The sequence below is a fragment of the Giraffa tippelskirchi genome, chromosome 4 (genome assembly GCF_054371585.1).
Source record: "Giraffa tippelskirchi isolate mGirTip1 chromosome 4, T2T-mGirTip1v1.2.pri, whole genome shotgun sequence".
Classification (NCBI taxonomy): Eukaryota; Metazoa; Chordata; class Mammalia; order Artiodactyla; family Giraffidae; genus Giraffa; species Giraffa tippelskirchi.
Genome location: NC_137278.1, coordinates 132484595 through 132497663, shown reverse-complemented (window position 1 = coordinate 132497663; position 13069 = coordinate 132484595). Strand labels below are relative to the sequence as shown.

The 13069-nt window shown below is 58.9% G+C and overlaps 1 protein-coding gene across 3 annotated transcripts; it reads left to right on the top strand.

The window, feature by feature from the left end:
• Positions 1-712: 712 nt before the first annotated feature.
• CACNB3 (calcium voltage-gated channel auxiliary subunit beta 3) lies at positions 713-13060 on the top strand. Of its 3 annotated transcripts, none has more exons than XM_081596793.1 (13): positions 713-839; positions 7871-7993; positions 8185-8307; positions 8762-8877; positions 9179-9243; positions 9442-9461; positions 9661-9741; positions 9941-9999; positions 10146-10255; positions 10563-10714; positions 10923-11018; positions 11105-11254; positions 11705-13060. In XM_081596793.1, exons 1-13 carry the CDS (start codon positions 798-800, stop codon positions 12017-12019), a joined length of 1452 nt encoding a protein of 483 aa, XP_081452919.1. In that variant the 5' UTR covers positions 713-797; the 3' UTR covers positions 12020-13060. The 3 variants fall into 3 exon arrangements, with proteins under 3 accessions (XP_081452919.1, XP_081452918.1, XP_081452920.1); XM_081596792.1 differs by lacking the exon at positions 713-839 and adding an exon at positions 3763-4228; XM_081596794.1 differs by lacking the exons at positions 713-839; positions 8185-8307 and adding an exon at positions 3763-4228.
• The last annotated feature ends 9 nt before the right edge of the window (positions 13061-13069 follow it).

Sequence of the window (13069 nt, the reverse complement as noted above, 5' to 3'; positions counted from 1 at the left end):
CCGTGGCCCCGGAATCCGGGAGAGAGGAATGACAGTAGAGACACCCCGGGTGCCGGGCGCATCCCAGCTGGGTTGTCGCCAGTTGGATCCCATAGGAGCCACCGGGTATGGGCCTGGGACGGGTGGATGGACGGAGCTTCCCCAGAACCGCGAGGGAGCGCTGGACGCTGGGGCTAGAGAGCCGTACACAAGCATTCTTCCTTTCCGATCTTTTCCTCTGCTGAGGACAGGTCGAAGTCGTCTCTGGGACCGCAGCGCCTTTCTTTCCGGGCGCACCGAGCAGGTGTTGGGAGTGAGCGGAACCTTCCGCCTAAAGCTCCGGAGTCAGGGCAGCCTTTCGGCTACTCCTGCCCTTCTGCCTGCAGCGGTGGGAGCTCCGGAGTCCCTACCTTTTCTGGGCAGAGGGTTAAGGAAGAGAAGGTGGTGTGGGGGGCGGTCAGGGAAGAAAGGCGAGATATGTGGATGGAAGGACAGTGGCAGGCCCCCAGATAAACAGAGAACAGGGATCGTAGAGGGGGGGAGAGACGGAAATGGAGAAAGCAGGGCTGAAAAGCGACAGGGGAGGGAGAGAGTGACAAGAGGCGGCGAGAAAGGAAGAGAGAGGAAGAGAGAGAGGGAGGGAGGGAGGAGGGAAGAGGGGAGGGAGCCCGGAGAGAGGGAAGGGAGCGCCGTGGGAGCCGGGCGTGGGGCGAGGCCAGGCGTGCAGGCGGGAGCCAGTGTGCAGAGCAGCTGCCCGGTCCTGCTCCCGCCTCGGAGCCCCTGGCCCGGGGGAAGAGGAGAGGCCGCCAGCCCGGTCTATGTCTTTTTCTGACTCCAGTGCAACCTTCCTGCTGAATGAGGTAAACGCGAGGGCCCCCTCCCCAGTGGGTGGGAGGAGAGCCCACTCCGAGGTAGGGAGAGGGCTGGCATTTGGGGGAAGACTGCAGTGATGGGGAGGGAGGCGGAGTAGGTGAGACTAAGGGTAGAGGTGGCAGGTAGGAAAGGAGGGAACCGCCAGTGCTGGCAGCCTCTAACCACTGGGACTGGGATGGGGTGGGTGGGTGGGTGGGGGGGGCGGGAAACTGTGTGGGGGCAGAAAGGGGTCTCAATGCGAGGACTGAGGGGAGGACCCTGCAAAGCTCCCCTGGTGCTCCTCCCTGCATTCCCTGGGAGCAGCCCAGCAGCTAGAATGCTAGAGGCTTTGGCTTTCTCCAGATCTTAAATACTGCTGGGGAGGACTTTCTAGAGGTCCTAGCTCCTGCCTCAGTTTCTCCCTTCAACACTCCACGACTGGGATCGCCCAGTTTCCTGGTGCACTTATAGGAGAAGCTAGAACGTATTCTGGGGAGTCCCAAGAATTCCATCTCCCAAACCTGGTTATTCAGGCTTCCCCCTAGCCCCAACCCCATGTGCTGCTTCCATGCCTTGGGTATCTGCCAGCTGCCAGTCTAATGACGCTCCCCTAGAAAGAGGAAGGCAGGAGGAATCCTGTCCATGAATCCTCCCCTCACCCCAGCCCCCAGCTTGCTCTCCTTATGCTCAGCCAGGGAAAAGAAAATGGATTAGGGACCACATGGATAGTGACAGGCACATGTCTTGTTATAGGACAGGCAGCACTAGGCTGGCATGAGAACTAGAGCAGGCAGGTGTGGGTGTGGTGAGAAATGGAAGAGGGCAGTGAGTAGCAACTCAGAGAGAAGGGAACCAGGGAGAGGCTCTGAAGCTCCTGCAGGACCCAGGAGATGGCCCAGGTATGAGGAACTTGAATACATCTCCTGGGGGTGGTTGGCATGGCAATTCATGCTTCATGAGCAGACTTAAGACACCACTGTCCCAGATGGGGATGAAGACAGGTGTGTAAGACAGGAGTGGGGTTGATAGCAGGTCCACTGTTACCTACAGTCCCCCGGACACTCCAGTGGTGGGGAGAGTCCCAAAAGGAGAGGCCAGGAGAGTAAATTCAGGGATGGAGAGAGACGCAGATGCCCTGGTAGCTGTCGTCTTCATTAGAATCATCTCCCAGGAGAGAGCACCTTAAGGTCTTATTGTGTCACATTTAATGCCCCCTTTCTGCCCCTCTGGAAGGACAGAAGAGACAGAGAATAAAAGAGGATATGAGAAATACTGAGGAACTGGGAGAGGGCACAAAGTGAGAAGACAGTGTCTGGAAACTTCCGATACAGAAGAATCCAACATATTACCAAGCCTCAAATGGTGCTGGACTCAGGAGAGGGAACTGTGAAAGTACACTGCCTCCCCTAATAGTGGGCCATAGGGGCTCCAAGAAAGTTGTCTGCTAAATCCCTGCGGGAAGTAGATGCTGGGCAGGGCTGGACTGCACCATTCACAGGGTGGTGAGAGACTAAAGGCAGACCAAGACAGTCTTAAGATGAGACCCCCTTCTCTTCTGCTTGTTAAGGGAACACGAACAAGTGACGTAAGTGGGAAGCCAGTTGGTTTGGGTGGTCTTCCTCTCTCTCCCAGGCACAGTGTTTCCTACCATAGATCTCACCCAACCCTGTCAGAGTTTTGGCTTTCTAACTCCCCTGTAGCCCAGGGAGAAAAGGGATGAGCAAATATCAGATTCACCCTCCTGAGTGTGAGACTCTGGGAGGGGAAAAGGACTGAGGCCCAGAAGCTCTCCAAGAGCACCCCTCTGTCTATCTCACATTCCCCACCCCCGCCACCCGCCCCAATCTCTGGGAGGAGGCAGAGAGGGGAGGAAAGGGTAGGGAGGCCATCAAAATTCAAAGGAATAATTTTGCTCTGGAGTTCAAATGGGTGGATCTTTGAGGAAGTTTCCTCAAGATAAGGGCTGCTGCTCGGGTCTCTAACCGCAAATCTTAGTGCCCCTTTGAAGGAGACTGACTGGAAGAGTGGTACATGTGGCTCCAACCCACACACTGGCCACCCGGACCACCCTCATCCTTTTGCTAAGGAGGGTATCTGGCCTTAGACTAGTGACTCTGAGGAGATTTGCTCCCCCCTCTAACCCCAGCGTGGCCAGGCCCTCCTCAGTCCCAGCCACAACCATCCCCCTTCCTCCACTCAGGCTTCTTTCCCCCTCCCTTTAGGTTCGCCTAAAACAGCCCCTCCCTACGCCAGTTCCCACGATGCCTTGGCATTGCCTGGCACAGTCCTTGGCAAGGAAGTGAGGAAGGGAACCCCCATCCTGGCCAGACTAGGATGAAATCTGCCCGTGCAACAGGTGTTGTAGGGTGGCCGGGCCCCAATCCGCCCGGGTTGGGCAACCACCGAGGCCCTTTGCTTCGAGAGAGTCCCAGCACTAAAGGGGCCGAGCGCCTGGCGTGGGCGGGGGAGGGGAGGGTTGGGGAGGCAGGGGCCAGGGGCTACTCTTTGGCATTCGGCCGGGGGTCACTAAACCCACTTCTCCCCAGTCCCCCTGCGGGGTTTGCTTTCGGAGTCTCCCGGGCCGCCGGGGCCCAGACACGCCGCCTTCTCACCTGCCGCCCGCCCCCGCCCCGCCTCCTCCGTCTCTCCAGTCTCCCACTTCCCTGCCTCCCCTCTTCCTCTCTCGGCCTCTGCCCCAGCTCTCTCTCTCCAGCCTCCCCTTAACCTGCGCCCGCTCCTCGCTCGCCGGGGTCTCGGCTCCGCGGCGGTCTCCGCCCCGCCCCTCCCCCGCGCCAGCCCTTTGTTTCCCGGCGGAGCATTTCCTGGGTTGCCGAGCGTCTCGGTCTCCGCGTCCCTCCTCGGCCCGCCTCCTCCACGCCGGGATCCGCCCCGCCCGCAGTCTCTCCTCCCCTTCCTCCCCGCCGCCCCTCTGCCCCGTAGGTGCTCGGGGACCCACCTTCTACCCCGCTGGCGTCGGCCACCCTCTGGCGGCCGGGCCTCGGGCTCCCCCGGTGGCCGGCGCCCCCCGCCGCCACCCCCTCGCCTGCTCCCGGGGAGGGGGGTCAGGTGGGCGGGCGCTATTGTTGTAGGAGCCGGCGCCAGATTTCCTCAGCCGCGCTCGGGGTGGGACCGGCAGGGTTTTGGGGGGGTGGGGTGGGGGGAGCGGTGATTTGAGCTCCGAGCAGCTGGTCTTCGCGGCTCGCTCCCTCCTTCGCGCTCTCGCTCTCCGCCGCCGCCCGCAGGGCTGCGGGGCTCGGTGGCATCTCCCGGGCGCGGCCCGCTGTCATCGCCCCTGCCTCCGGGCCGCTCCCGCCCCCGGCGCCGCTCGCTTCCCCCCCACCCGGACTCCCCCATGTATGACGACTCCTACGTGCCCGGGTTTGAGGACTCGGAGGCGGTGAGTGCCCACGGGGAGGGTGGGGGTGGGGAAGTTGGGGTGACACCTCCTGTCCCTCGGACCCTTCCCCCAGTTCAGGACTTTGAGGAACGCCTCTGTGGCGGGGCAGGGCATGTTGTGGGGGGTGGGGGGAGGGTGGCGCTCCAGCAAAGTGGAGCGATGGATGTTCATGCCAGAGGCTTCCCGGTGCCCCCGTCCTAGAGCAGGGGGCATCCGGTGTGTGCCGAGAGGGCTCGGTTAGGGGGAGGCTCAGAGCAGGTGGCTCCACAGCCCAGGACAGAAGGGTAGAGGGAGGCGGGGCTGGAGACTGAGGGCACCGAGGCATTAGAGAGGCCTCGGGCAACGTCTGGAGTTCCCGAGGGAGGATTTCTGGGGTCTGAACACAGCAGACACAGGAGATGCGGGGGCTCTTACAGAGGGGGACAATCCAGCCCTCCTGTGCCTTAGTAAAGGACAGATTAGGGAGCCTGGAGAAGAACAGAGAATCCCATACCAGCCCCTTCAGACAGAAGGATCATAAAACTTGAGGACCTCCATTACCGCCTTCAGCTGGCCATCCCCGGGCACTGCCTTACCTCCTCACCCCTCAGCCCAGCTTCTCTCCCAGGCTGGAAACTGGGTGCCCAGCACATGGGTGGGCCGGCTGACTGTGCCCCAGCCATCCCACTCCTCCTGCTGAGGCATCCCCAAGCAGGGGGGCATCCTGAGCACCTGCTGGGCAGGGAGGCTGGGAGGTGAAGCCAGAGGAGCCCAGGGCCTGGGGATGGAGAGGAAGCTCTTTGCTCAGAGAACCAGGCAACTGATAAATATTTAATTCTCCTCTTTGCTTTTATCTCCTGACCCACTGAGACAAATCAGCTCATTAGGCAGTGATTCCGGGAGCTCAAGAGAGCAGGGAGAGTGCCTGGAAAGATGGGGCAAGGATGGGCAGCAGTGTCTCCCTTCTCTCCAGCGTCCTACAAGAAGGCCTCCTTATGAAAGCAGCTGGATGGTTTGAGAGGGGTCCCTGATCTGATATGGAGGGTAGAGCGCTCCAGGGTCGAAAGGGAGTGTTGGCGTCTTCTCCCATCTCCTGCTGCCATGTCCAGGATAGATGAGTTCTGGGGCTCAGAAAAGGCACCTATCTATCAGTCCTTTTCTGGGACTGGGCCCCTGCTGGGCCCAATTCCCCACTGGGCCTCTGGGGCTAATTACATTGCAGCTAGAGCAGATGATTTTCAAGGCTCTGGTGAACACCTCTTCCTGACAGTTGAAGGGACAGCTGGCCACGGCCCAGGGTGCCAAGGTGAGCTGGAGAATGAACCTCCCTCTGTGGGGCTGGAGGGCCCTAGAAGGTTCTTCCATCCCTGGTTGAGAAGGCTAGGACAGTTACAAGGTAAAGCCTGACATAGGGATGGTGTTTGGGGCAGCCTGCTAACCCATTGCTGGCTCCCCACCCCTCTCTGGTTCCTGATTACCCTCCCCCACTTTGCTTTCTCTTGCCTGGCTCCTTGCTCTCCCTGAGGCCCCCTCTGAAGCAGTAGGAGGGAAATCAGGCTCTAAATAAATCCAACGGCTCATCTCCCTCCTCTCCTTCCCCCGTGCCAGGCAAGAGTGGAGCTGCATCCTGCCCACACACTCACCAGGCGAGGGGGGCACCACCGGGGCACAGTGCCAACTCCTGGCAGCTCCAAAGCACTGAGCCTCTGGCTGTTTTGGCATAACAGGGGGTGGAGGAGGCAAGACCCCAGGGTCTGCTTGGTGGGGCAACCCTGGCCTCCCTGAGTCATGGGTGAGCTCTGAGGACCTGGGAAAGATGGAGAGGGGATTGCATTCTGAGCATGACTCACGGAATATTGGGGAGAGACCCTGTCATTCCGCTCTTAGGGTAAGAGGCCAGGTAACTCAGGTGCCCCAGGCAGGAACACGACGATGACTCAGTTAGGCTGAGAGCCTGGAGAACAGAGAGTAAGGGTCAGACTCCTCTCCCATCTAGGAAGCATATGGCGTGTACTTACCAACGCAAGTGGTCATCCTGCCTCACCTGCCCCCTCGCCTGCTGGCCCCTGTTCACTTCAGACAGCCGTTTCCCACAGAGGCGTCTCCTGTGCCCCAGGCCCCTGGGACGAGGTCCCCTACTCAGCTGATAGAGCTAAGGTTCTTCCCTGGGCTCAGCTGCTCTTTATCCTGCTGCCAAGCCGGCCTTATTTAGTTCTCAAGGGAGATGGGGAACGTGCTCTGTAAAATGGGAGGCCCTTTCCTCCTCGTGCTATCTTCATGCCTTGGGTCTAGCATGGATGTTGTCATTAGCTTCCACACTAGGACCTGGGCTGCCCACAGGCTGACCAGCCCTCTTGCCCACGGTGAGGCTGGGGCAGGTGTGTGGGTTTTGTCTTCCCCACCCAGAATCAGGCCTCCGCTGCCTTCTGTGGTGGTCATGCACAGTGGGTCTGAAGGAATGTTTCTCAGCCTGAGAACATTCTACTAAACATGCACACACATGTACATTCCCACACGGTCCCTCTATCTAGGCTCCTGCCTTATCTCTGCCCCCTGGACCTCAGAACTGAAGCCTCACTTCAGGCTTCTGCTCATAAAGAGGGGAAACTGAAGCAGGAAACAAAAGACTCCCTTTTCCCTAGACTGAGGGGCAAATCCAGACATTCTGACTTCTTCCCTCCTGCCCTGAGGTCCACCTTCGCTTGTTCAGTTGTGCATCACCCTCATGGCCTTGAAGGTGAGCTCTGCCACCCTCCTAAGGCCCGTCATTGCCCAGAGCCCCTTCCTCTGAGCAGGACTCAGACACCCTCCTGGCTCAGGTTATCAGAGACCCCCTGCCTCCATCCCCAGGGTTGCTCCTGGCTGGGTTGCCGGGCACCAGCACTGCCTTCCTCCAGGGCTGATATCCCCCTGGGCAAGGGGTGGAGAGATGTAGGCCAGGTGGTAGGCATGGCCAGGTCTCACCTGGGCTCAAGGAGGTAGCTTTATGTTGCCTCCTCAGTCTGTCTTGTGTGCTGCCCACACCTGGCCAGTTGTCCCAGCAGGTGTGAGAGGAAAGAAAGTGGGTGTAGGGAGAGCAGGGAGGGAGTAACTGCCAGGAGTTGGGAGCCCTGCGTCCTTCCCTTCACCCAGGACGAGAGATGGGATCTAAGAGGGTGGGCAGCTATATCCTGACACTCAGGACCAGTGCCATGCCAACCAGTGTCTCTTGACTGTTCCTGGCTGGCTATACTCCTGCCAGACATTTTAAGGAAATAGTTTCCAGGCTGCTTTGCAGGCTGATGTGAACAAGAGGGTTGGGTCTTCTGGATTCCAGAGATTCCGAATCATCCCCAGTATGTCATCTTCAGTACATCTCACTTCCCTCTGCCTCACAGGACATGGTCAAGGGGAGAAAAGGGAGGAAGGAGGGAAATGAAGGCTCTATTCAAGGCTGCAATATTAATAGGTTTGGGAGGAAGAGCCCAGATCTCAGCACATATGGGTTGGGCTGGCTTTCCTGCAGCCCCAGAGGCACTGGTGCCCTTTCTGGGGAAACAGGAGGGACTGACGGGGCCAGTCGCCCGCATGGAGCTGGAGAGGCTGAGGTTAGTAGGGTTCGGAGGTGCCTCTCTAGTGCCCAGCACTCCTGAGCCCACAGGTCACAGCCTCTCCCCACACCAGGGTTCAGCCGACTCCTATACCAGCCGCCCATCTCTGGACTCAGACGTCTCCCTGGAGGAGGACCGGGAGAGTGCCCGGCGTGAAGTGGAGAGCCAGGCTCAGCAGCAGCTTGAAAGGGCCAAGGTATCCTCTTGCCGGCTGGGGGCACAGTGGGCCAGGCTGTGTGGAAACTGGTACCAGGTCCTAAGTCTCTATGGGTCAATGGGCAGGATGTGCGAACAAGTTTGTGTGTGGTTGGGTGGACGGATGGGCCCTGAACCTGGATGGGGTGCTCTGAGGTTCCCTTCATTTGCGCCAACGGTTGCGTTCTCCAGCACAAACCTGTGGCGTTTGCTGTGAGGACCAATGTCAGCTACTGTGGCGTACTGGATGAGGAGTGTCCGGTCCAGGGCTCTGGAGTCAACTTTGAGGCCAAAGACTTTCTGCACATTAAAGAGGTGACTGACCCCCTCCTGACAGAAGCCGCTTGGTTTCTCTGCTCTTACCCAAGTTACCAGGCCTGTTGCTTCAGTCCTCTTTAATAAACAAGTCCCGAAACTCTGAAACTCTTATCCTTAACACACCCCTGTACATACACACACCCCTCATACCCGAGACCTACTCCTCAGGGTCTCGGTCCTCCTGAGACCTGGGCCTCAACTCCAATCTGTACAAGTGAGCAGTTAGCTTAATTGCCTCTGAGGCTCCCTGTGACCAGTGTGAGGCCTCACAAGGAAATCTTGGGGGTCTCAGACATGGTTCCCCTCCCCTCTGGCACCTTCTCCTGACCCCCTCCCCTTGCCCTGCCTGTCTCAGACCAGCTCTCCCAACGCCTCCCTTTTCATTGAAGAGCCAGCGCTGTGGCCTGGACCGCCTCCTCTCACCACCCCTTCCGCCCCACCCCACCCCTAGAAATACAGCAATGACTGGTGGATCGGGCGGCTAGTGAAAGAGGGCGGAGACATCGCCTTCATCCCCAGCCCCCAGCGCCTCGAGAGCATCCGGCTCAAGCAGGAGCAGAAAGCCAGGTGAGAGCAGGGCTGAGGCTCAGTAAATACCTCCCCACGTGTGCTCTTTACCACGGTCCACATCACCACACAGGCATGCATACCACCTTCCCCCCTGCAATATGCAGTGTGCACACTCAGACCTAACGTGTACATTCACAACACACAGGTACAAATGCACACGTATTGAAGCTCACACACAAAGGCTCACGTCACATGCACTTCTCTCACTAGCAGAAACATAAGGAGATGTATACAACTATTGAGTACTGTGTAGAGCAGACACACAAAGACTCTCATTGACCTCCCTCTCTGCTCTCAGGAGATCTGGGAACCCGTCCAGCCTGAGTGACATTGGCAGCCGACGCTCCCCTCCTCCATCTCTAGGTAGCCTCCCCTCCACCCACCTGTCTTGGGAAGGTGGGCCACTCAGACACAGGGGGAAGGGAGATTCTCCCAGTGAACATTGTGGGAAGGGGTTGGAGCTGGGAGAAGCCCAGGGTTTCCCCTGGGGATGGGAACACCGTGCCCTCAGGGTCTTTCCCCCTTCACCAACTTTAATCTTTTATTTCCTTTTCCAAAAAGCCAAGCAGAAGCAAAAGCAGGTGAGTCAAGGAAGGGACTGGGGCTTGGGGGGGCTCATGGCGTCTGGCTGTGGGGACAGGTTTCTGGACAGTCACTGTTGAAGGGGCAAGAAAACACAGAGGGGAGGGGGCCCAGAACTACTGCATCTGCCCCAACCCACTCAGGCAAAGGACAGGCCACATGGCCATGACTTTGCCTGACCTCAGGTCAATTCTGCAGGCGGAACATATTCCTCCATACGACGTGGTACCCTCCATGCGGCCTGTGGTGCTGGTGGGACCCTCTCTGAAAGGTTACGAGGTGAGAGGTCCCTGACCCCATAGTTGCCTCTACCAAACTTGCCACAGGAACAGTGGGAAGGGATGTTCCCCACTGCCCATCCGTCAAGGTCTGTGTGTGGAGGGGGTGAGCTCCATGGCCGTACCTGGGGATGCTGCCCATCTCCAAGAAGGCTCCCAGTCAATTCCATGCCTTTGCCCTCACCCCCCTCCCAACCCAGGTCACAGACATGATGCAGAAGGCGCTGTTCGACTTCCTCAAACATAGGTTTGATGGCAGGTAAGCTGCTTTGGCCTGGGGAGGCATGAGAACCTTCCAGATGCTTTAGCCAGGTCTTCTCTAAAGTGAAAGTTGGTAGACCTGGGTAGGGAGGGGCCTAGGCTTGAAATTTAGAGGTGGGCTGTGCTTCTCCCTGCCCACCCCAGGATCTCCATCACCCGAGTCACCGCAGACCTCTCACTGGCAAAGCGATCCGTGCTCAACAATCCTGGCAAGAGGACCATCATCGAGCGCTCCTCTGCCCGCTCCAGCATTGGTGAGAAGTCCCCAGTCCTGCTTCTCTGCCCACTCATGCATTAGTGAAAACCTTCCTCATACCTCTCTCTTCCCTGACAACTTGCATTCCTGCCCAACCCCTTCTCCACCTTCCCCAGGATTGGCAAGAACCCACCCCAGTCTCAATTCCCCATGCCTCTGCCTGCCCAGGCCTTGATGAACATCCCCTCCCTCTGCCATTCCCTCCCATCCACCATTTGGGAGACCCCAAAGCCCTGTTGGAGTCAGATGGGGGTGGAGCCACTGGTGAGCATTGCGGCTACCCCTACCCCTCCCTCCCTTCATAGCTGAAGTACAGAGTGAGATCGAGCGCATATTCGAGCTGGCCAAATCCCTGCAGCTAGTAGTGTTGGATGCCGACACCATCAACCACCCGGCACAGCTGGCCAAGACCTCACTGGCCCCCATCATCGTCTTTGTCAAAGTGTCCTCACCGAAGGTAAGTCAGCCCTGGCGATGGAGGAGGCCTACAGGGCTGCCCTCTTAGAATGCGGTACAGCTCTGCTTGGTCCCTGCCCAAGGGCTCCTCAGTCCCCTTTCCCTGCTGCTGCTTAACACCGCTCTGAGTCATCCTCGCCTGCTCCTCATGCCATGAGTCGGGGACACGCCCAGTTCTTTCTGGGCCCAGCTCTGCCCTTTCCCCTCAGGTACTCCAGCGTCTCATCCGCTCCCGGGGGAAGTCGCAGATGAAGCACCTGACTGTACAGATGATGGCATACGATAAGCTGGTTCAGTGCCCACCCGTAAGTGGCTGGGGCACCACTCTTGCTTTTCCAGGGCTGTGGTGGGGAGATAGAGATGGAGCATTCCCCCTTTCCCTTCCTTCCAGGAGTCGTTTGATGTGATTCTGGATGAAAACCAGCTGGAAGATGCTTGCGAGCACCTGGCTGAGTACCTGGAGGTTTACTGGAGGGCGACCCACCACCCAGCCCCTGGCCCTGGGCTTCTGGGCCCTCCTAGTGCCATCCCCGGACTTCAGGTAACCATCTCCAAGGGCACTGATGCTCAGGCTGAGCTAGCCAAAGCAATGCCCCCTCCCCACCCAGAGGATCATTCCTGACCTCCAGTTTGAAGGCCAAAGGATCAGAGAGCAGAGCAAGGGTGTGTGGGTGAAGGCACTCCCTGATGAGGGAAGAAAGCAATGAGACAGGTAATCAGAGGCCGCTTTTCCTAGGATTCCAAAGAAACACACTCTCCAAACTCTTCTCCTAGTCTGTCTTGAAGGCAGAGCCTGGATTTGGCGGGAGTCAAAAGCTCCAGTTTTCCTTGTCTGAAGTGGAAGAATACTCCAGTGTGCTTCTCCTTCTGCATTATTTCCTGTACCCGGGGACCGAGAGTTGAGGGCAAGAATCCTCACGCCGCCAGAGTGGGGAGGGAGGCTGAGGCGAGGCCCGCACGGCCTCACTTAGAGCCGCCATCTTGCCCCCAGAACCAGCAGCTGCTAGGGGAGCGTGGCGAGGAGCACTCGCCCCTGGAGCGGGACAGCCTGATGCCCTCAGACGAGGCCAGCGAGAGCTCCCGCCAAGCCTGGACAGGATCTTCACAGCGCAGCTCCCGCCACCTGGAGGAGGACTATGCAGATGCCTATCACGACCTGTACCAGCCTCACCGCCAACACACCTCGGGGCTGCCTAGTGCGAACGGGCATGACCCCCAAGACCGCCTCCTGGCCCAGGACTCGGAGCACAACCACAATGACCGGAACTGGCAGCGCAACCGGCCCTGGCCCAAGGATAGCTACTGACAGCCTCCTGCCACCCTGCCCCGGCAGGCACAGGCTGGCTGGGGCCCCTGCTCCAGGCAGGTCGGAGTTAGACTGGCATGAGGCTGGCACTAGGCTCAGCCCCCGAATCCCCCTGCCCAGCCCCAGCTCCAGGCCTGCCTGCAGTCCCGAGGTTCTGGGAGAAGAGCAGGGGGCCCCCTCACCTCCTGGGCACAGTGACCCCCCCAGGCTCCCATTCCAGGAAATAGCTGTGTGTGCTGCACCCTGGCACCTTCCTCTCCTCCTGCACAAGAAACTGCCCCACTGGGCAGTGCCCTCAGGCCAGGACCCCCTTAGCAGGGGCCTTCCCACCAGACTCAGGGAAGGAATGCCAGTCAAAGTGACAAGAGGGTGGGGCGTGGGCAGCATGGCATGAGGAAGAAACAAGGTCCCTGAGCAGGTACAGTCCTGTCCTAACCTGAGGGACTCAGGGGTTGTGCTTTGGGGTCTGAGGGCCTCTGCTCACCTCACTGCCACACATGAGACATGAGACAATCGAAGCCCAGCAGGGTGGCACTCCTGGCATCAGCTGGGGTGGGGCATCCACACAAAGTCTGGAGCACGGACGGCTGGGCTAGGGCCAACTGAAGCTCCAGAAGGGAAGGGCTCTCCTCACCTGCCAGGAAGCATCTTAGCATCTGAAGGGACCAGAGACTAGGAACATGGTGGACTGGGGTTGGGGAAGGGAGGGCGAGTGTAGCAGAGAACATATGGACAGCTTGCTTTGGGGGCCTACTTGCCCCACTCATTCTTTTGCTCTGGCATCCTATCTTTTCTGTTCTTGGCCTTCATGCCTCCCATGCACCCATGGGATATGGGCCTCAGACTTTATTTCCTGATCCATAGCTGCTGCTCGTTAAGTTAGGGTTAGAGGGGGAGAGATAGGACCCAGCGGACAGCCCCCAGAGGCCCTGTCAGCCTGGCTACCCTTGTCTTACCAGGCTCTAGTGTGTGACCTACAGAGCATGCTCCATAAGACCCTGCCCCACCTCACTGTCATCACTAATAAACACCATGCGCAGACCCTCGGGC

Coding starts and splice junctions, on each gene's coding strand:
- CACNB3 (XM_081596792.1), top strand. CDS start 4,184: ATGTATGACGACTCCTACGTGCCCGGGTTTGAGGACTCGGAGGCG. Junction 9,742..9,940: donor CCTCTCTGAAAGGTTACGAG/GTGAGAGGTCCC, acceptor CTCCCAACCCAG/GTCACAGACATGATGCAGAA. Junction 10,715..10,922: donor TCAAAGTGTCCTCACCGAAG/GTAAGTCAGCCC, acceptor CTTTCCCCTCAG/GTACTCCAGCGTCTCATCCG.